The sequence below is a fragment of the Saccoglossus kowalevskii genome, chromosome 7, assembly GCF_978046115.1.
Source record: "Saccoglossus kowalevskii chromosome 7, keSacKowa6.1, whole genome shotgun sequence".
Classification (NCBI taxonomy): Eukaryota; Metazoa; Hemichordata; class Enteropneusta; family Harrimaniidae; genus Saccoglossus; species Saccoglossus kowalevskii.
The window spans coordinates 12227870-12251305 of NC_140647.1; the positions used below are offsets into that span (position 1 = coordinate 12227870).

At 34.0% G+C, this 23436-nt stretch overlaps 3 protein-coding genes across 6 annotated transcripts in view; 2 read left to right on the forward strand and 1 right to left on the reverse strand.

Annotated features, from left to right (window-relative positions):
* The window catches only part of LOC100376396 (tRNA N(3)-cytidine methyltransferase METTL2-like), a 22111-nt gene extending 21291 nt beyond the window's left edge, over nucleotides 1–820 (forward strand). For all 3 annotated transcript variants that reach the window (XM_085501097.1, XM_085501095.1, XM_085501096.1), the window contains one exon: nucleotides 429–820. In XM_085501097.1, coding sequence (XP_085357223.1) covers nucleotides 429–574 — 146 coding nt within the window. In that variant the 3' untranslated portion in view covers nucleotides 575–820. The remainder of the gene's footprint in view (nucleotides 1–428) is intronic.
* Nucleotides 181–13974, reverse strand: LOC102802910 (uncharacterized). The gene is made up of 10 exons (XM_006811110.3): nucleotides 13908–13974; nucleotides 12503–12712; nucleotides 11047–11913; nucleotides 10305–10428; nucleotides 9753–9858; nucleotides 8921–9016; nucleotides 6205–6867; nucleotides 5181–5342; nucleotides 4049–4313; nucleotides 181–2887 (listed from the first exon to the last, which is right to left on the reverse strand). The coding sequence occupies exons 2-10, from the start codon at nucleotides 12687–12689 to the stop codon at nucleotides 2673–2675; spliced, it is 2685 nt and encodes an 894-aa protein (XP_006811173.1). The 5' UTR covers nucleotides 12690–12712; nucleotides 13908–13974; the 3' UTR covers nucleotides 181–2672.
* A 279-nt stretch (nucleotides 13975–14253) lies between these two features.
* LOC100376549 (serine/threonine-protein kinase tousled-like 2) overlaps nucleotides 14254–23436 on the forward strand; it is a 31764-nt gene continuing 22581 nt past the window's right edge. Inside the window, exons 1-9 of one of the 2 annotated variants that reach the window (XM_085501098.1) lie at nucleotides 14254–14339; nucleotides 16102–16311; nucleotides 17674–17746; nucleotides 17960–17991; nucleotides 18462–18536; nucleotides 18655–18807; nucleotides 19030–19122; nucleotides 19649–19759; nucleotides 22891–23027. In XM_085501098.1, the coding sequence (XP_085357224.1) occupies nucleotides 16147–16311; nucleotides 17674–17746; nucleotides 17960–17991; nucleotides 18462–18536; nucleotides 18655–18807; nucleotides 19030–19122; nucleotides 19649–19759; nucleotides 22891–23027 (839 nt within the window). In that variant the 5' untranslated portion in view covers nucleotides 14254–14339; nucleotides 16102–16146. Of the gene's footprint in view, nucleotides 14340–14453; nucleotides 14674–16101; nucleotides 16312–17673; nucleotides 17747–17959; nucleotides 17992–18461; nucleotides 18537–18654; nucleotides 18808–19029; nucleotides 19123–19648; nucleotides 19760–22890; nucleotides 23028–23436 lie in introns of those variants that run through there. The other variant, XM_078008701.2, reaches the window with a different exon arrangement.

The window sequence follows — 23436 nt, forward strand, 5'->3', positions numbered from 1 at the left end:
TTTCTGTAGTTCTTGAATTTTCAAAATATTTTTTACAAAATTATTGACTTATTGCACAAGTTTCAAAGCAGAATAATATATTGAAGATTGTCGATAAAATAGCATGACAATACATACTTCTAACAACATTAGTCTCTGTTTTGAACTTCTTGAATAAAATGACAAATTACAACTGTCAAATCTTCTAGAAAAATTAACTAGAAAAATTAATTTCCAGTCAAGTTTGCATTCCTTTATTTCAATGTAACTTTGTACCCCAGTCACCATTTCTACCTTAGTCTTACATTGATATATGCAGTGTCAGGTTAGTCTGGTTGAACACATATCTAGAAATACTTATTTATCTTTTTATATCTGGGGACAGCAATCAACAACATTTCTAAATGTGTGCTGTACTTGTATCCAATTTATTGTATTTATTATTTTAGATGAACTACGAGAAATGATGACATCGGCTGGTTTGATAGAAGAACAAAACACAATAGATAGAAGACTGCAAGTGAACAGAGGTCGTCAGTTAACCATGTACCGTGTATGGATTCAGTGCAAATACAGGAAGCCTGTCAAAACGTGACATTTCAGAGTACACACCTACTCATACTAGGTGTCAATATTTCACAATTTAAAACTAGATCCATTCATTGTAAATGGCAACATCAAAGTGTACTAACTTTTTGTTCTGAATCTGTCATGCTTTTCCTAAGACATACAAATTATAATTATACAAATGTAACAGCCAGTTCGCAGAAAGTTTTTAATGTGTATTTATTGCCTTACATGGAAATACATTTATAATAATGAATAAAGAAATTTTAAGGAATATGCTTTCATTGTATTATTTAATAAGATAATACTGTTTGTCCAAACAGAGTAAGAAAGCGCAGTTGTATAACGTTAAAAGAAAGCCTTTATTTCTTGCATACCAGCAAACAAAATTCTGAAATCAAGTTATAGGCAAGACTTTCTCATCACCACTGTGATACATGTGACTGTAGTTTGTATCACATTTATTCATACCGGTATTGATACACTCGCTCATAAAAACCCTTTTATCCGCTTGAATAATTATGATACCATATTAACCTTTTCACCACCAGTTAATACCGTTTATAGTCTGCACTTTTCTTTAGAATATTGATACAAAAATAGGCTAATGTTTAAAGTGAAAATTATAATTTGCCAAATTTTTTTTGTTAGCTCCAAAAATTAGGGTTCATTTCCAGAAGTATTGATCTTCTTAAAAACTGCTGTTTTCAATAAAATATATCAGTATATATTAAATTGTTAAATGCCTTTGCCTTTGCATGTAATTTGGTCACCATGTGTTAGCTAATTAACATACTATATACCGGTATGTATATATATATATATGCGTACAAAAACAATAAAACTACAGCTAAAACTGAAAATGTTTATTTTGGGAACAGTATTTGCATGTATATCAATACCTTGCTGACATCACAGCACTTGTTGTGGTATGTTCAGTCTCTGGTCAGGTGGTTGATTGTTTTTACTCCAAATATGGGTAACTGAAATACCGAAGTAAGCTATAATGCATGTATAGCAGTGAGAATAATGGGGAAAAAACAAGCCTTGAAAACAACTTTCTGCCACTATGCATTCAATGTTTTATTTGATTGTGTATATTTCTTAGAAAACAAGGACAGCGAGTAATGTTTAATGACTAATTAGCTTACACAACGTAACGACAACGTGCGATTAGACAAACACAAAATTATTTTGGGGGATATTTCTATGTTTAATAATGTGCTGTACACATTTGATGATGGTCAATTTTGATGAAGTAAGGGTATTCTAACGGAATATTCCCCTGTCAAAGATCGGCCTTTCGATGTGAGCTACGAAAAAAGAAATTAGAGTTCAAAATCAAATCACCGATTGATTGCAGGAAAACAGTCATAAATTTAAGCACTTCAAAAATCAGTAAATCATTTTTGAGCTAAGGTATCTATCTACCTTAATGCATCAAATGCTGACACCATTTTTTGTGTAGGCTTTCACAAGGCGTATTTTGGTAGTAACTACAAAATGTATTTTGTAAGACCGACATGAATAGCTATCTTCTATACTTATAATTCTCAAGCTTTTTTGTGAAAATTAATGACCTACAGTCCTGATTTTTATAATATTTGGAATGAGAGTTTCAGAAAATATATATAATGTAAAATATTAGATGACAGACAAAACATATGAATATAATATCACACAAGTCCACAGTATCTTTAAGAAATATGTACATGTTAACAAGTGTGAAAAATTATATCTTATATCTTGTCCCAAAAAGTGCAATATGCTTAATCTTGGCTATATATATATATATGTATATACCTGTGATTACCAAAATAATTGCCAACGACGTCAACGACAACGGCAGACAGAAATTTGTCCCTTAATATATCTTTGATGGTATGGGCAAGGTAAAAACATACTCGTAGGAACATCACCAGTGGTGTATGTTATGATTTTGAAATGTATAATATTAATCTCTGAGGGTTACTGGCTGGCAGAAATATGTTGTGAGGTACAACAATTCCTGTAGATGATTGTACAAAATGAAGTCATAACAAGCGTCATCAATGTTCCTAGGAAACAGGTTTTCATCAATGCCTGCTGTAGCAGTGTGTCAATCTCTACATGTGCACACAGCAACACTACTGGGTAATGTATTTCAGTACAGCTTCATTTATATCCATCTGAGCATTTTTGATATACTCCTTGGCTACATCATCATCGTCCTCTCCAGTACACTCCTTAAACTGTGCTACCAGGGAGTCCATCACTTGTTTCACAGGATCATCTTCTACCACGCTATGAAATGAGCGTATTCCAGTCAAAGCGTTTGTTGTTGATTGAGTTGCGTATTCACCTAGAAATTTGAGAACATACAGTAGAACAAGAATTTGAAAATAAGAATAAATTTCACAACAGAAAAAGCCACATTGCTCTTCACGTTCATAAAATGTTTTTTTCTAGGGCAAAGTCGCGCAATAATTGTTGACTTTTAAATATGCAATAAAGGGAAAAAACATTTTTTGGATTTGAAAAATTGGATAATGATTATTCATAATCTAAACGTATTGCTTTTGAATGTCTAGCTCATTTGGAAAATGTGCGTCACTTTTACAATCATTTGTTCACTTTTTTTTGTTTACATTAGATGCAGAGCGCTATAATATGGGATGGAAATAGAATCCACCCATAACGTTTTTTGTTGTTATTTTGGACTTTTATTTCTACTAGCAGGAGAATGATTTATAATAACAAGGGTATCACAAAAATACCGCAAAATATGCACTCAGTAGAGGAATGCCTTTGTGCATATTTTGTGTAATTCCCGTAATAACCTCATGTCTGCTCAACAAAGAGTTTAAATTACTCATTGGCAATTATTAGTTCATGCACGGTGACAGTGGTATTCATAATCCTGAGAATGGTAACCAGTAGGATATAAAGCAGTTAGTTGTGCGTGTTTTTTATGTCAATATCTTTATCACAACAAGTACCAGATTACTGTGAGACAAACTTACTCTAATGAACTATCAATAAATAAAAATAATCACAAGGTTTCAAGTCGAAAGATAAATTACTGGTAGTTATTAAAGTTACAATCGCTGATTTCTGTTGAATATCGTTTATGCAACGGGAACACACCAGCTTTATGTGATGTCGCTATTATGTGTAGACATTAATAAATCGTAAATGCAAGTAAAACGTGGTAACACTAAATAGCAGTTACTGGGTCATTTTGTTGGTAATTGAGTCCCAAGCGACAATAACAACACACGCTAAAAACACAAAGGCTCGTAGGTAGACGCTTGTTAGTAAACAATGACACACTATGGCCATCTGACGCATGCGCAGGTGACGACACCCCCGCCTTAAACATAATCCTGCTACATTAACAACAATGTAGAATATCAATGGCAAAAAAACCTGAATTTTTTATCTGAACTTCTGAGATCTTCATCTATCTTTCTATAAAGTTTGATGCAATGAAGTACACTAGATATAAACCAAATGTACTCACTTTTATCAATCACATTATCATCATCAGCAGTGAAGAGTTGAAGATTTTCAGATGTATCATCTATGGTTTCTGCTACCTGTATTTCATCTTCTTCTTCTTCTTCCTCTTCATCTTCCTCCTCCTCTTCCTCTGGTTTCTTTTTACCATGTTTTCTTCCTATAGGTTTAGGCGGTGTGTCAGGAGTAAGGACAGCAGGTACTGGTGCAGAGGCCGGGTCGTCGATTGAACCATACGTCTCAGAGTAAGCAATTAGAAGGTTTTCAACCTGTTGTCATAAAATGCATTAAGGCATATGACTGCCATGTCATGCCATGTATGATAAGGGTCTCATGCGATGTATGTGTAAGTTGTATGTCCACACAAAATGTTAACGTGTGCTTTGCAGTGACCACAACCCTGTAATTCAACCTCAAGTAACGTGATTTTGTATCCACTCATATTTATCTTGATCAATTGTTATGGTATAATTTTTACTGCTTTCATCAATTTTTGAAACTTTCAACAAATAGTTCTGTCCAAAATGTTCTAGTTTTCAGGGAATTTTAATCAAATTTTTTTAATTTTGGGGGGGGGGTGTTTTTATAGTCAGTATCATAATAGGACTACAAAATTACACATGAATAAAGAGGTTATTACAGAAAATTTGCAAATATTGGCATGAATATATCATTATTTTCGGAGTAAGTCTTTGTGCACACACACAATATATAAATTTCAAAATGGCCAAGACTTTCTGGGTATCTGTGAATGTTATTATTTTTCTTTTCAAGATTGTACAAGGTGAATAAAATACGATGCGATGTATTTATCATTACTTGGTAGCTATTTCTGTTGACTGGGATGAATGGAAACTTTTATTATTCAAACTTGTTAGCAAATTTTCCCACCATCTCCATATTGTACAATCACATGCATCCATAATAACATTATTATATCTAAGACAATAAATGTGACGGCAGGCTGTGTCTTGGGACTCTTTAGTGAAATATTTATTGGTGTAAATTTGTATGAAATGTGGGGAATATGTACTAAACATCTAACTTTCATTGAGTTACTGCACATCCAATTTTTGGCAATCATTATAGACAGCTCTAGGAGTGATCTCAGAGAGCAGATGACAATGTATACAGACCTTGTTCAAAGCTTGGTCATCTGCTCCTTGCTGCTGTAATCGTAAATGATGACTTTTCAAATACTTTCGAATTTCATCAACTTGATGATCAGATGCTTGAACACACTTTCGTCTGTAAGCTTCTCTTTTGGGAGTTTCATTTGGGAACAATGACTCACTTGCCTAGGCACAAACAACAGGTTGTCATGACTACAATCATACAATGCAATATAACACTACCAGTACCACTATTACGTATCAAATGAATTAATATTCATGTTCCTAAAATAGTACTACATGTACAATATTAATCTCAATGTCCCTCATAGAATAATATAAGATGAATTATAAAAGTTCCTGAACGAATAATAGTACATCAAAATATCTAAGCTACAGTCCCTTTGGGACAATGCTAATGATATGCACGCTAATCTGCAGGTGGGAATCGTTTATTTACCCGCGACGAGCACTGTTTCAAAGAAATATGGTCAGTTTCCAGACAGGTCTACAGAGGGACTGTGTCTAAGCTAAAATACCAGCCAGATTTGAAAAGGGCAGAGAAACACAGAACATCATTTTTTATTTATACTCCTAACAACACATCAGTTTACTATACTTTACTATTTATTTGACACATACCAAAATTGCAAACTGGTTAATACAATACTCAAGTTTGAAAGAAATTGTTTGAGTTATTGTAACCATAAGAACAAGTCAATGACAACAACAATGGGGACTGACACTTCATCTACAGTGATATGGAAAAGGTATACATACATTAGACTATCAAACTCAAGGTACTGTAAAATAATTTACCGTATTTTAGCTGGAATTAATTTTGGGTGTTTTGTATGGAATTTATTTTCACTGATTTTTTATTGTAAAATGTGAAATACAAGAAAAAAGATATATTTGCTGGATTTTATTTTCATTGAATCATTCCTTCAGCGAAAATTAATTCCAAGCAAAAATAAAATATTTCACAGTAACTTAGGTTCAAGCAACCATGGTGCTTTCTGAGCAATGACATAAGTATAATAAATACCTCATCTTTGGTGGCTTTTTTTTTCTTCTTTTTCTTCAGTGTTTTTCTTACTTCTTCTAGTTTCTCATCATGTGATAAGGGAAGAGCAGACGCAGATGTCTGTCTCTGCACATTGGAACTTAAACTGCCCCCTTTATTCTTTGATCTCAATTGTTTTCTGACTTCCTCTAGTTTGCGGTCATGTTCATCAGCAGTTTGCACATCCCAGACAAGTCTTTTTGAATTACCAACAGCTGATTCATTTTGTGCCCTGGAGGATGCTCCAGGGGGTCCCCCTGCACCCTCAGTGGATGAGGCATTATAACTAAGCTCAGCTGAGAGGTCCTCGTTCTGCACAGGATAAAGACTAGCCTCAACTTCTGCTGAGATAGCGTCATCTTGATTAAACATCCATAGCTCATTGGACACTTCTTCAGCAACTTCATCCTGGATGGTTGTTATGGAAACTTCTTTTTTTGCACTAGCATCAACAATAGTTGAAACAGAGACACTGTTTGTTGCTATATTTTCAGAAGTTGTGCTGTTTAACTTGGATGTTGTCTCAACTGAGGCGCTTTGGTTGGTGTTGTTTTTCCTTGTAGTTGGCTTATAAGTGATTATATATTCTGGCATAACTCTGTTGTTATTATATAGAATATATTCATCATCTCCCATGATATTACCCTTGGAGGAATTAAGAATAAAATATTAGTATAATAATTTCCATTTTTCATGCCTGAAATCGAACATAAAATGGGACAAAGAAAGGTCATAGTGATATAGTGACATCATAACAGAGTATTTCAATTTTTGATAATGTGCTATACCGGTACACATTTAATGAGAACCATATTCCTGATTGAAAAATTAAAGAAAAAAAGGAATTCAAGTTCAAACTCAAGTCGTTCGATTTTTGCAGCAGAAATTCCGTCTTCACCTTTCGCATATTCACACAGTGAACAAAAATCATTTATTGTCACTTAGTTCAATGTGTGTTATAAATCATCTTGCCAAATAAAGCTAGCTTATTATGTCTGACAAAATATGCAATTGTAAAGTCAAGATTAAATTAACCAGAATGAAATGTACACACCAGCTGGCTTGCAAACTCGGCATTTTTATGTTTATAATTTCACCTGCTGAAGCCATTTTTTTCCCATATATTATGAACATCTGAGGAGAAGTTCAGCCGGTGGTGTACATTCTAGTCACATTATCAAAAATTAATTTACATTTTCATTCAATTTTGTTATTTGGATAAGTTGAACAGTTTTATATTTACATATTTTCTATATTCGATAATAAAAAAATTAAGATACAGGGTCAGCGAACGCAACATTTAAATTCAAACAGTAACTGACGGTTCTACATGAATGTTGTATCTTTGACTTTGCTATGCGTTTCTTGTACTTTTATTCATTGAGTTAGGGTTACATAATCACGTGTCATGACAATGACCTTATTAGCTAATCACATTACGCCATGTATGTTGTCATGAGCTGATCACAATACGCAATAAAAAGTGGCACTTCACCGCTAACCTACAACCCGGTAACAACGAGCTACAAAAATTAAAATAGACGATAATTCATACATTCTCCTTTAAGATATTTCAACCACAAAACTATGTACATAAAGCTCACATAAATAATCAGTTTCCCAGAGGGGTTCTTACAAACTTTTCGGCAATTTTTCATGGCTATATAGTGTTTATCTCTAGAATCACTCAGGGTGAATTGCATTCAGGCTTCTAACATGTTAAAATTTTTACAACATTTATTGAATAAATGCTAAATACCCTTATAACATAATTTTTTTATTGTCTGAATCTAAGCTACTGTAACAATGTTTAGTTTTTGTTTTCTGATTCAGTGACTTCTTTCCATATTTATAGAGCTTCACTCTATCAAACTTGATCAAATACTTTGGCCAAAATTGTTAAACAGTAACTGCGAAGTGTTTTCACTGATCTTCAACTTTGTGACCAGGTATTTCAGTGATGGCTTTTTATAATGGAATGCAATTTTTAAAGTTTAAAGATATAATATACAACAACATTTCTGACCACAAGATTTCAGCATTAATTTTTCATAAAACCAAACAAAAACCAGACTGTGGTCCATTTCTGTCACTGATTCAAATCAAGGTCATGACGCCACTGAAAACTACAGCATTACCATCTAACCGAACTATTTATTCTGAGCATGCTCAGTTGTTCTCCCAGTGTTGTTGGAAGAGGTAATTGGATGGATGGATGAAAATCACAAAAAAAACACTTAGGATTTTCAGATTTTGGAAAAAAAATTATGCGCATATTCAACAGAGACTTGTTCATCAACCTGTTAAGTTTCATTGATATCTGCTGCAGAATTTCTGAGAAAATGTTAGAGATGTAAAGGAAACAGGACAGACGGAAACTGGAAATAAAAAACTCGTATACTCCCCTTTTTAGTTTGCACCTGAACAGTTACTAATAAATACACATTATTGGTGTTCTTAAAATATTTCGCCATAGATCACAAACATAATTTTTTTTAAAGTTAATTCTGCAATGTTTTTACATTATGCACTTTTGCATTATTTGATTCTTCTATTTTCAAAGAAAATGCAATCTTCAATTTTGTTAGTTTCACTTTTTTTCACAAAATCTTTCATCCACAAGAATTTTTGGTGATTTTCTTCTGCCTTGTTCAATATCTAAATTGTGGTAACTGAGTTATGAAAAACTTGAACCTACCTTCACAGAATCATAATACTTTGGTTGCCCAGGTAACCGATTTTCTCGTATTGGTTCTGTTTTCAAATCTGGATTTTTCTCTCCAGGGGCATATTCCTGTGTGAAATTAAAAAAAATTGTTATAACAAAAAAAAGTTCTATGATTCAGACATTCTCTTTTTAAATTAATCATGCTACCGGTATTTTAACAATCTATACACCATCTGAAAGCTTGACCAACTCAAAAACTAGATAACTACAGGCATGTTACCGAAAATCAATGGTAGTTATTCAGTTAAAGTTTTAAAATAAGCCAGATAAAGAAAACAGCGATGCAATTGCCTGTTCTACAGTGTTACTAATATCTTGTGTAATTCACAGGTCAATCACATGTGCTTTCAATAGTCAGAATAGTTAAAAAAAACACAATACCAATACTGGCCATCACATAATCCCTTAAACATTGCTTATGCTTATGCACAGGTGTATTTGTCTATATTTTAGCTTTCAGGTGATATATAGGTTGTTACAGTAGAATACTATATCTTTTAGGAACTTTTAAAGAATGTTCCAATCACAGTTTAATTTTTTAAGTTGTGTTTAAACCCTGCTGCTACCTTAATTTCATGAAAGGCAAATATTCACAAATTTTGTACAATTTGATACCACTGTATCCAGTATCCAGTATTCTTGCTCAAGACTGTTTACATATATGACTTTTAATGCCGAAGGAAAGATGGGTCTAAGGCTGAGGAAGAACACACTAAAGGATAATGGATGCTAGCTCCCAAACAAAAATATAGAATCAACGAAGATGTTAATGAGCACAAATAACTCACTCAGAATAACTCACCTTAGTATCACCAAGCAGAACTCTACATTTTAGAATATATGGAAACTTAGATGGACAGCTTCCGTCTGGATTAACTGAATATAACATACACTTATTTACATTATCACTGAAATAAAAAAAACATCAGTACACAGTAAGATTTAGTAGATAGACCAACAAACAACTGTGTTTCATACACTATCATTAATAAAAAAAAATCTTAGAAAAAACACTGATGTGCTGAAGGTATTAGAGGCATGAAGTAAAAATAAAAAATACTGTACCTACTATATTAGAAGCACACAGTCCAGAAACAATGTAAACTGGATATTATGATCCATATTACAATATCCCAATTGGAACAATGGGCCTAGTGTAAAACACTTTAGTTTTGGACAAATTTTTTGAAAGTCAGTGAAAATCACAACGTTCTGTAGCAGTGACAATTTATTTAATGTTCTATGATATCTAGGGGAGATTTGATGCTTTTGACATTGAATCCATTACTTATTATTATAGTTGGTGCATTCATATTACATGTAGTTTTCTAATGAATTTATGATATCATCTCACCTGAAATATATTCCTCTGCCAAAAAATCCAATTTTTCCTCTTCTTAAATCCAGTCCATCACTACATATCTCAGCTATGTCAACCATAGAACCATGATACAAGTAACATTCATTCAAGTTAAATTCTGTAGACACATAATATATAGTAAGTACTTTGTACGCACTTTGTTTTAAAATATGTGCATCCTTCCCAGTGATAAATAAATATGATTTTGGGAGTCATTGTTCAATACAATGTCTTCAAATCTAGTGCACCAACAGTGAGATGTCATCAAATACAGTGCACCAATAGTGAGATGTCATCAAATACAGTGCACCAATAGTGAGATGTCATCAAATACAGTGCACCAACATTGAGATGTCATTAACACTAGTGTATCAAATGAGATGTCATCAAATCCAGTGCACCAACAGCAAGATGTCATCACATACAGTGTACCAATAGTGAGATGTCATCAAATACAGTGCGCCAATATAGAGATGTCATCAATACTAGTGTATCAAATGAGATGACATCAACTCCAGTGTACTAAAAGTAGATGTCATTAAATACAGTGCACCACGATGAGGTGTCATCAAATCCAGTGCACCAACAGTGAGATTTCATCAAATCTAGTCCACTAAGAATGAGATGTTATCAATATTAGTGCACCAAAAAGTGAGATGTCACAGTCACCTACATGAAAAACTATCATACATGTCATCAATTTGAGCATAGCCTACAAAACCACAATTGAATTCACCTATTGGTCTGTTCTTTGACATGCGCTCCCTTTCAAACTGAAACTTCCCCCATAAATCCAGATTTTCCAATCTTTCAATCCGATTGATTTGTACATTGGTGTTAGTAAACTCTGTCCGAATACTACAATATTCATAAGAACTGGTTTCCAAGGTGACCAGATAATATCCCTCTTCGCTTGACCATCCATCGGTCTTCCAGTTTGACGGGTGATCACTGTCACCCGTTTCAAATGGTTTAAGTGGTTTGTAATGTGTTATAGCCTTGACCTTTGAATCAGAATCAGATTCTACAGTGTCAACAAGAGGGGCAGATGCCTTCTCTGTAAATTGTTTCTTTTTAACTTTGTCACTGTGATTTACAACATCAGTAACGTTACTTTCCCATGATGAAGAAGACCAGGCGTTGACTGGGGAAATATGCCAGCCTGAGTTCTGATCAGTGTCGAATTCATTTGAACTACTCGCTTCATTCTCAATATCCAGATTCACATCAGAAGTTACAACTTTCCACTTCTTTTTCTTGGGATGAGTTTTATGTTTATCTTCAGCACTCAGCATCATGTTTTTTTCCAAAGCAACAGTCGATGCTGCTCCTCTGCACAATAGAGTCTTGTTTTCTAAACTGCCTTTTGGTATACTAGTATGATTTTTCAATTTTTTATTGTTTTTTAAATCATTTAAAAACCGTTCTGTTTCCATGGCTTTTTTTTGAAGTTCTTCCTTTTTCACTAATCTCTCTATTTCATCATTATCATCATCAGCATTAGTTGTAATTTCTATGCTATCACCATGGTTACCACTTAATCCAGTATATGGTATTTGCTGCCAACCAGTACCAGTCAGGGAGCCAAGGCTGTGTTCCATATCTATTGATAAAAATTTACATAAAAATGTTAATGTTATGGTAATTGCATCATATTGTTAATTCAAAATTATATCTCTGGGTAAAACCATGTGCTTAAATTAATATAATTACATAAATGCTACATATGCATGCAAAAGAAAGATTATAATAACATAATAAATATATATAATAAATATTTCAAATTTTTGAATTTTTTAGCCTCATCGGTAATACCGTTCATGATGCTTATTAAATCTTGACAGTTTTCAATCATACCCAGCACCTAGTCAGAGCTTATATGCGTATACTGATTTTTGTTATTATATTGTTTATATAATATATAACTAGTACTATATATGACCATTTACCTACACAAATCACATTCAAATCTTGAAACATCTACCAATCAAAAATCGTGTCAAAGAGTGCTCTAATTGGTTAAAAAATCGCCTTTTGAGATGAATTGCCTGTACATGATTTGTACAGTTATTTTGTAAGATGTAATTTGAGGTGATCATGAAATTCCACAACCAAAATGACCACAGCCTTTAATCAGATTGTACATGTAGTAGTATAATAAATGTATTGTATATATATATATACACTTGTACCTTCACTATTAGCTGAATTAGACAATAAACTTTCACCCTTGACTTGTTCCACAAGTGTCTGGTCATTTAAATCCCCATACCGGTACTCTAAATCAACCCCTCTCAAAGGAAGAATATCAACTTCATTGCTAGCATCATATAACCTGTCATCACATGCTTCCTGCAATAGTTCTTTATCATAAGACATTGCAGTTCAATGTTTAAAGCTCTCTGAAAAGTAAAAAAAAAAAAAAAATGATAACTACTTAAAATTGTTCAATTTCAATTTTTTACCTGCTACATATTTTCACTGACAGAAATGTTTACTTGTAAAAGTAAGACAGTTTACATATTCTGTAAATGCGTTAATTATTCACATGTTTTAATTTTTTCTGGCAAGTAAAATCCGCTAAATTAGATTCACATGAACCTAAAAAATTACAATAGAAAGCATTGTTCCACTGAATTTGCTCAAAAATAGCAAAATTAAATGCCAGTGAAAATAACTAGTATTACAGTATTAGTTCCAAGACCTAAACATGCATAACAAATTAAAATACAACACTTTATATATTTTTTATGTATGTAGAATGTATCAACATTATATTGAGTGTCGTCTAATACTACTTCAAAGGAATTTTGTAAATAAAGAATTACAATTAGCATTTAGTGGAATGACCATAACTAATTAGATAACTTTAGGCTAATTTGCATAAAATATATGATGGCATGGTTGGTTTACTGGAAACACAAGATTTATTTTTATTGGCCTTAATACGTACATGTAGTACAGTGTAGTTCCATTTGACCAGATAATGGAATGCCGGGAATAGTCTTCTGGATGTACCTTGAGGAAAAGTGAATCTTTATGCAAATTTATAACAGTAACTCATTTTGCATAATATTTAGATGATCAATAAATGATGCATTTACTGGGTGGTGGCGAACACTACCGAAAAGGTGGGCTCGATTGTCTTGTTCACAAAATGTAGAAAAATGTTTGTTAGTTTGTGCATTGTCTGTTATATATTTTTATCATGTATATGTAGACTTTGTACCTGTGACGTTGGGCCTATAGGTTTTATGATTCTTGGCAACAATATACATTTAAAAACAATTGTATGACTTTTATTCAATTATTAATTTACCAGTAATACTATAAACTAATTTACAATATGTTTAAATTCACGCCAAAGGTGTTGTGTAAGCGACAAAGTGAAATCAAAGCCGGATGTGTATTAAATGCAAGTGCTGCCATTGCTGGCACCTCCGGAAGTACACCTAAACTCGAGCCATGTAAGGCGGTGATGCGATTTCCATCACGACACAATGTCGGTTAATGTTGTATTTATGTTCAAAAACGCTTATAATTTACCCATTTGTGCATACATATATATGTGTGTGCGTGATAACGTCAAATGTTTACCTGGGCTTGTCCAAACAACTAACGACACAACTTATACCCGGAAGTAAATACTCGGGAAACTCCTGGTCACAGATACTCAACTCTGATTGGATGATAAATTTAGATTCAACTTGACAAGTTGAAAAAAAAAGGTTACCACATGCCGAAAATGACCGACTAGAACCGATTTCTTCCAAGTGCATTTATAAGACTTAAAATTCATATTTTTCTTCGGATAACCTTCTGTTGTAAGGAGAATTCACACAATATTTTGAATATATGAGACTAGGTTCGCTGTGCTTATTTGACGAGCATACCACTTTTCCCTGAAACGGTTTCCGGAAACAACCGAACACGCGATGAATTCCGACGATGACGTCATTTGGCTAGGTGATTTGTGATAAATACACCAAGAGCGAAAAAAACAAATGAATTTGAAGAAAATTGTTGCAGGTGAGATTTGCATATTATTTTCGTTGCTTTTCAAAAAGTGGGCGACCATGCTGTCAACAGCTCATCAGATTCAATTTTCGGTGTTTGTGTTCAGTTGAGTACCGGTAGCCTGTGCAGCTATGTCGTGAATGTGGGGGGTACTTTGGGGCATGACACTAGATGGGTACGCGCCATCTTGGAAAACGTGAAGTGTGGACATCCCACAAGATAGCTATCGCATTCGACGTTGTTCATATGCGAAATCGATGACTATAACACATACAACTCGCCTTCCTTCCCACCGTTAAAGACCGAGTTTCTCGATTTGTTTGTCCACTGTCGGATCGGCTGTGAGGTATGTTGTCATCAAGAAAGTGACCAGCTTTTATTTATGTTGAATATTGTTGACAATAGAGTAATTTACATTCACCAGTCATCCTTTAAATGAACTTTGTATTCAACATATCACTTTCTATGGCCGTAGTAATGCAATTGTCACGTATTTTTTATCATCAGTCTGGTTTTTCATAGACTGCATTTGCTCGCATTGTGTCAATTTTCGGTGGCAAAATCTGTTTTTTATCACCGCTATCATTATATGCAAAACAAGACTAATGTAAACAAATTATTTTGCCACGTTGTTTACCAGCATCGTAGATGAATAATTTTTGCGCAAGGACATTTTTGACTGACAATAATTGCTTTGGTTGGATATTCCTTTCTGAATTATTTAAAAAAAACTGTATCGGCAGTGTATTCTTGTATGGATTCCACAATGTTAAATAATGGGTGCAATATATTTGGGGAAAACCTTTAGGACTAACTACTTGGGGATTATGCATTTTTATGTATGCATATTTCATTTAATTATGAAATATTTTACATGGGTCATGCTGTGCATTGCTGAAACTGCACTCAGCTTGATTACAGGTTTATTCAATGTTTGATTGTGCAAGAAGTGTATGCACTTATTATCTGTACTGTACAGTGATAAAATAATACACATTCTTGTATTTAGTCAGTATTTCAATCATGAAAATTCCCCTGGTGTAATAAAATAATGATAATAAAAACATTTCTAAACTTGATTGTTCAGTTCAGTGAATAATCCATACTGCAATTTCTAGATTCATATTATTATTTTCTGTTTGTAAATTTTGTGATTGTTGATTCTTAAAAATCAATCTTTTTTTACAAAATGGAAGTGGTTTTCAGCAATTTTAAACTTTTCATTACATGTATCGGTAATTACAAATGTGTGTTATTCTCTGTTTTTTTCAGAATAAGTATTATATGTAGCATTTCTAAATTACAATAGATTTTGAAACAAATACGTTTGTGCATAGACCTTAATGTCTTTTAAGGTCTATGGTTTGTGGTACTGATTACTCATTCAAATATGTTTATATTTCACAAATCCTCTGTGATGTATACTGATTTCCATGCAGTGTTCTGTTATGTGCATCTTTTTATTTTAAAAGCACATGTTAGGGTTAGGGCTTTCTGTGTTGCAATTATGCAGTCGGGTGGGGAACTGTGGTTACTGTATGTGCATTGTATGTAAAAGTAATCACCATTGGGTTTAATATATAATTGAATATAAACCATAATAGGAATACACTTTCTTTTTTTTACCTTATATTATACTATGAATATTCAACTTTTATTCATATTACTGGATATTTAATGGGAATGATAATTATATAAAAACTAGTCATGTTGGTACATGTAACTACAAACATCAAATCGACTAATTCTTCAATGTAAATTATTTCTTTTTTAGACTTAGCGTGACTATCAAGTTGAATTATATTATTTAAATCTTAGCATGGAGGAGCTAAGGAACTTTGATCCACAGAAACTGGAACTATTAGAAGCAAGATTTTTAGGTTCTGGTACAAGTAGGAGTTCCATGCGGGATGGAAATTCTCTTTACTCCAAAGAAGATTCTAATCTTAGTCATACCAGTCAAGGTTCAAATAGTGATATCGATGTAAGTCAAGTGCTCAGCTTTATCTCCTATTTTTTTTATTGTATATATTTTGTGTTTTCCAACAAGTGTAATCAGTAGTGTTTCTACATGTAGTTACGTAACAGTGCTTTGGTAGTATGAATTTTACATTTCAGTCATATGAATGTCGCCTTTCTCCCCATCTCTATATGGTAAAAAAGAATAATATTCACTGGTTTAGATGTTGCTAAGTTTGTTAAGGTCCCATTCACATTCACCACAATCTAAACTCTGTATTTTGTTATGCCAGGCATATTAACTTGTTTCAGTTTTGCCAAACAAGACAAATTTAAACACATTGTCTGCTGAAAGCCTTTATGATAGCCAATTTAAATATAAAAAATACAGAGTCACTAGGTGACGTGTTAACCCAGTGTGCAGTTGATGACTCATTTTTGCTGATGTTGATGTATTTTTATTACAATAATAAGATTTGTGTGTCTGAAAGTTTGTTGTTTTTCTTGAACAGTTATCAGAGTGAAACAAAAGCCTTATAATCCATTCCCTCTATAGAAATGTCTCGCACCCCTCAAACAATGAACATATCAGGACTGGTCTGTAAAGTCAATGTGCTATTGTTCAGTTAAAAAAAGTTCTCACACTTAGAACAATGTACCTTGAGAATGATTGCAAGATTGACAGTCTCTCTATTACTGATAGAGCCTAGAGCGACTGTGGTAAAATATCCTATTAGAATGTCAATCATGTAGTGTTATGTTTATGTGCACTTTATTCTCAAAGTCTTTGAGAATTACTGAAGCCCAACAACATGTTTGCAATCATTCTTTTGTCTGTGTTTATCTTGCTTGTTATGTGCCCAATTTCCTGTTGTGAAAGACAATAGAATTTGGCAACATTTGTCAACATCTATTGTCTTCCTCTGAAGGTGGATAATCCCTCTATTGTTCACATAAATGATATACACAATCGGAGTACCATAATGTACATTCTGTAAGACCATGGAGGTTATCCATGGTAAGACAGAGCTATGTAATGGTCCCACAAGATTGCCAGCACCACAAACAAGATCTTGCAATGATTTTTTGGATTAACCTTTTCACTTACCACTCGGTAACCAACTTTCTCACCACAGTAGCGCAAAAATCTGTTGTTTTGGTACTTTGTATTCCTGCCTGTCTTAGTTACAGTGGATAGGGCTCCATTTATTAATGTAGTGGTAGCTACATCCAGCACATTAGGGTACTTGCACAGCTGAGGGTGTTGAAGGGCAATTAGCCAGTACACAAACGCATGTACACGTAACTACTGTGTATCAATTTTAGATCTAAAAAGGTAATTGGCACTTATTGCACATTGTAATTATGATATGATATATCTTTGCAGACACCAGAAAAGAGACCTGGTTCAGAAAGGAAACGAAAGAGAAGGGCAGATAATTTTGACCACACAGCTGCAGGTAAGTCAAAGTAAAGTTCATAGTGAGTGAATGCAACCATACGTGTAATATAACAAGCATCATCCCTAGCTTAATTTGCTCACAATACAGGCTTTTCTGGGAATCTTTTCAAGAAAGGACACTGGTAGTTACGTAGGGAACTACTAGTATATCTACAAACTGTTGACAATTAGAGAAACAAATGTCTAAATAAATCCTAATGTTATTTTGTAGGTCAAGCAAAGAAAATTAATGAATATTTTAGGGTATGTACAATATAAATTGTTATTTCATATTTCTTTAATTTGAGAATGTAGACCTAGATGTATAATCAGGTCATAATATTGAAAAGTTACTGCACATGTCGTATATACACTCACTCAGTTAACAAGTTGGCCAACAACTGTAAAATACTTTATTTTAGCTAGAATTAATTTTTGCCCAAAAAACATTTTTGGTGTTTGTATGTTATTTATTTTCACTGATTTTTGACAAGTTGAAAATAAAATATAGGAAAAAAAATATATTCTCTGGTTTTTATTTTCACTGAATCATTCCTTTAGCGAAAATTGTAAAAATTATTTTCCAAGTGAAAATAAAATATTCTACAGTATGTCAATTGACATCTGATAATTACCCCCCCCCCTCCCCAGCATTTGTAGATAAAACTATAATTATAAATACAGCTTAATTTGTTTGTTCTATATATATATATAGTGTGTATGTTTGTTCACAGCATTCTTCAACAAGCCCCAGTAGGAATCCAGTTATGATGGGCAATCCCAAGTCACCTAGCAGTAGCTTTCATATGGTACGTATGTCAGCACAACCTAACCTGTATACTGTAAATGAATAAATAAATAAATGAATGAATGAATAAATAAATAATTAATGAATAATAACCTTCCATGTTTCTATCTTATTTGCAGTTTCAAAATTCACCTCCTAGTAACAGTTATTCGCTTGCTAATAGTTATCCCCATAGCAACAACTTTCCGGACAATAGCGTTGATCTCAGTAATTTTTCACCACACCATCTCTCTCAAAGGCGAATGACTGAAATGTATTCAGTAGAAACTCAGGTTTGTAAATATTTATGTGTCTCTTTACTCCCTCAGTAGATCAAGATAAATTGGTGAAAATCCAGATCTCTTAATTCCACAGCCACAATGTAACAAAACAAGAATGATTCTGTAGAATTCTTATTTGTTTTTGTAGCTGAATTGATGATGCCATGCATTTCACTTTCCAGCAATGTAAGGACATGTTTCAGTATGACAATTTTTGTTTGGTTTGGTTTTCAGAGTGATCTTTCAATTCATGATATTCATCATTTAGAAACCAAGGTATCTAATGACTTACAGAAGAAAGAAAGTAGAATTGATGAATTACTTAGGGTGAGTTTTGAATGCAGATGTAATATTTTTCATGAACAGTAGCTTCTAAGTCTAATTCTAATTTTCCTGTCATGGAGACATTTCACACGCACTCAAACATGCTGGAACAGCTGTTTTACAACATTACATTAGGTCATTTATGAGATATCAGTCAATGTGAAGTTATTTACAAGATTGTGCCTGATTGGATTGCTAACTCTAACAGTTGGACCAATGAGAGAGCACCTTGTTTGTTGACAGGTATCAAATTCTACCTTGTATATGTGTTTTGACTCATCTGCCATCTTGAGGTGATTAGTGATTTCCAACTGCATAATAGCTAATTTTCATTGATCACATGTGATGTGTCGGTGATTCCCTCAGATATTTGTTCCAATCATGTTTGTTTCAAAAATAGGGCAGGAAAGGTTAACCATTAAAATGACTACTCTCATTTTCAGGCAGCATTTTTTAGTTGTGAACTTTTGTTGGTATTCATTTGCCAGCATGTTGTACGTTACACACATTTGTTACTTTTATCACACAGACGAATGTACAGTTACGACAAAGGATTGACTCGCTAGAAAAAGATTTAGAGAAACAGAAAGACACATGCAAAAAGTGTGTGGCAATGAATAAACAATTGTTATTAGAAAAGGTGAGTTATATGATGTGTGTGCAAGATGCAGTTGTGTGAGCTGTGTTACATCATTGATTCTGTCTTTAATCACAGTCATTATTATGTACAGTCAGTGTTATCAATCAATAATACCAGCAAATGCACTTGAGTGTTAATGGATATACTCTTAAAGGCCCAATTCACTTGCCCTGGGCAAGTGTGAATTGGAGGTGTGGCTATGTTAATGAGTGTTGTTAATCACTTGCATAGCCTATGACGCATCCTGTTTCAGCGGTCCAATATCACGTGACTTTGACTGACAGTAGTTAATTATTCAAGATTACTGGTAGTAGCGCGTCCCTTTCCCCGGTTCGTGTTTTATCCGCCAAAATCTCAGCTCGTACACTATTTATTGTCATAAATACTACACACAGTCACTGCTGTGATATTTATAGTCACATACATCCACTTTGGCATGACATAATCGACCTGTAAGTTTGAGAAAACGCGTTTTTATCTGAGCTTGGCTGGAGCTGTTTACTACAGCGTGACAAGCAAGGAAATAATCCCTATTGTTTAGGGGCGTATTTATAGTATACCTGGGCCTTTAAAGGGAAACCTTCCAAGCCCAAAAATTCATGGGACACTATTGTTTCAATGTTTGTGTTATTTACAAAGTTAATCTATCCTTTGTTATCCATTGTAATTTTAATCCAGAAAGTAAATTTGTTGTGAGATTGGCTTAACTGGAAGTGCCTCTTTAGCCACATTAATTTTGTTAGCGACAAAACGTCGTAAGCTTTGCCAGTCAGTGAAAATTCCTCAGGCATTCTATAACACGTATTTTCATTGACATTTGTGAAATTTTGTCTTCACAAATGCCATAAAAGTCTTGAAAATTCCTATCAGCAAAAATTAAGCGGTTTGCAGTAGATTTCACTCAGTGTTCTCCCCAGAAAAATGTATCAGAGTGGCGGCTAATTTGCATATAATTTACATATCATTAGCATTTGTCTGAAGATAAAGAAAACAATAATGACAGGCTTGCATGGATGAAAATGTGTCTTTATTTTTTAACAAATGTATGTAGAAGATTAAATGAATCTGCTGCTGTGTGATTTCTATGTAATGTTGATTCTTCGGACTTTCATGGAAGCCCAGTGATCTGCAGCTTTTGAGAACGCCGTGATTTTCTTTGCTTCCCACTTCTATTAAATGACATGGCCTTCTTGTGCATCTCCGAGTGTGCGTGTTTATCGATAGCATATTTCGTAATAGTTATACATGGCATAGAATTCCATACCAAAGAACTATTTCTGGATGTTTTTAAGTTGAATTTTCCACATATGTGTCACAGCATTCCTAAAAGATAAGAAATAGGAGCGAATCAATACTTGTATTTAAAAAATATCGTCACGATCAACACGAAAATAAACAAATTGCCGCCATTTTGAAAAGTCGCTAAACTTAAAAATTGCCACGATAAACTTTACCCAACTATTTCAAAACACAATACTAGTATTAGTTACTTTGATAAATCGTAGCCAACAATTTTTGAACTTCCAGAAAGAAGGTCGTTTCCAAAAAAATGTTTCGACGATCGGCAAAAAATGAAGCCATACAAAAATTTACTAAACTAGGTCAAAACTCGCTTCCAAGTAAAACGCTACAAATAAATACTTTTTTAGCTCCGCTGTCGACTTTGTCGAGCGGAGCTTATCATATGAGTGATTGTCCGTCGTCGTCCGTCGTCGTCGTCCGTGTCAATGTTTTACTTTTTCGACTTCTTCTTGAAAACTACAAGCCTGAATGCTTTGATACTTGGTGTATATGTACCTTGGGTAGACCTCTCTTAGATTTGTTCATTTCATGTTGATATCTTCAATTCTCTAATTTTGGTGAATATTTTTGTCATTTTTAGTAAAAAGTGATATTTTCGACTTCTTGTTGAAAACCGCAAGTGCAATTGCTTTGATATTACATATATAGGTACTACATGTGGACCTCTCTCAGATTTGTTCATTTCATGATGATATCTTCAATTCTCTAATTTTGGTGAATATTTTTGTCATTTTTAGTAAAAAGTGATATTTTCGACTTCTTGTTGAAAACCGCAAGTGCAATTGCTTTGATATTACATATATAGGTACTACATGTGGACCTCTCTCAGATTTGTTCATTTCATAATGATATCTTTAATTCTCTAATTTTGATGAATATTTTTGTAATTTTTGGTAAAAAGTGATATTTTCGACTTCTTGTTGAAAACCGCAAGTCCGATTGCTTTGATATATTATACATATAGGTACTACATGTGGACCTCTCTCAGATTTGTTCATTTTCTAATGATATCTTCTGTTCTTTAATTGCCATGTGCATTGCTAACAGCGGAGCTATCTCAGCCGACAGGCTGCTTGTTTACCTTTGCCATCGGATGTTTCTCTCAGCCACGTATATTTTGTTGTCCATTGTGCATTAAATCTAGAGTTTATTTTTTTGCACTTTTCGTTGTAACATCATCTTGGACACGTTTAGTACCACTGCCGACAGGGGTACCGGTGACCGCGTTGCTGGTGGGTTTATCGCTCGCAACCAGGGGCCCAGCAGGGTGTTCTACGCGGAACCACAACGTAATATTTCTGCTGTTTGACATCGTTGCTTCTTCCAGCCAAATATGCTACTGAGAAAATACTCGCTATTACCCCAATTAAATAGGGCGAAAGTGTTTATTGTCGAAGTACGAAGCTGTATTAGTCCATTGTCTTTGCGTAATCACTGACATGTTTCCATTCACACCTGATTTGGCTCACAGTACCGGACGCTGATGACGCTGACTAACAGATTCGCACATGTATTAACAAGATAAAAGAAAGAGTAACAGGAAATGCCACAGAGTAGCGGGCAATCTCTCAGAGTAGCGGCATAAATAATGGAGTAGCGGCCCCGCTACGCTAAAACGCTTTGGGGAGAACACTGTCACTATAGCTGTGTTTCCTTCATATTGCACTGCTTGGATTTGAATCATTTTGCTTCTTTAATATCAGTCATAATAAAAATAATTTCAGCTTGTGTTATTTAAGTAGTGAGCGTTGTAGGCTTCTCTTCAGAACCACTACTGCAGACAAAATTGTCAGCTGAATCATTGATATGTATTTGGTTTTGCATTTCAGTCATTACAAGAAAAAAAAGAAGTGAGGAAACGGAGCATGGAGAATAGACTACGACTTGGACAATTTACAACCCAACGGCAGGGGGCATCGTTTGTTGAAAGCTGGCAAGATGGCTTTGCATTTACTGACCTCATGAAGTATGTGTGCTTTTGAATATCTTATTAGTGTAGGAAATTTGTCCAGATTACATACCAGACATCAGGGCTGGTAACTTTCAAAAGTTACAAGCCCTGCTAAAATGTTACCAGTCCCGCACATTTTTTCAATTATTTTCGCACACACACACACACACACACAAATAAACACAAGTTGTATACAATATACTATGCACGGTTTATTTTAACAACAAAGTAGCTGTAGAGAACATGCATATTTAGAACATGATATATCAGACGTCTGTGTCACTGTTGCTCTCGGCTAGATCAGAAAAATCTGAACCATATTCAGAATCTAATCCAGCTACCAAATGAGCATCACCATCACCATCTGTTTCAGCTTCTGCAACTTCCTCCTCATCAAGTGCTTCAGCAGCTCTCTGCTGCTCTA

Bases quoted from the DNA above. Each gene is read 5' to 3' on its own strand.
- LOC102802910 (XM_006811110.3), bottom strand. From the start codon at position 12,689: ATGTCTTATGATAAAGAACTATTGCAGGAAGCATGTGATGACAGGTTA. The intron at 9,859-10,304 runs GTGAGATGATAT...TTTTTATTTCAG, and splicing joins GGCAGAGGAATATATTTCAG to TGATAATGTAAATAAGTGTA. The intron at 9,017-9,752 runs GTGAGTTATTCT...AATTTCACACAG, and splicing joins TTCTGCTTGGTGATACTAAG to GAATATGCCCCTGGAGAGAA.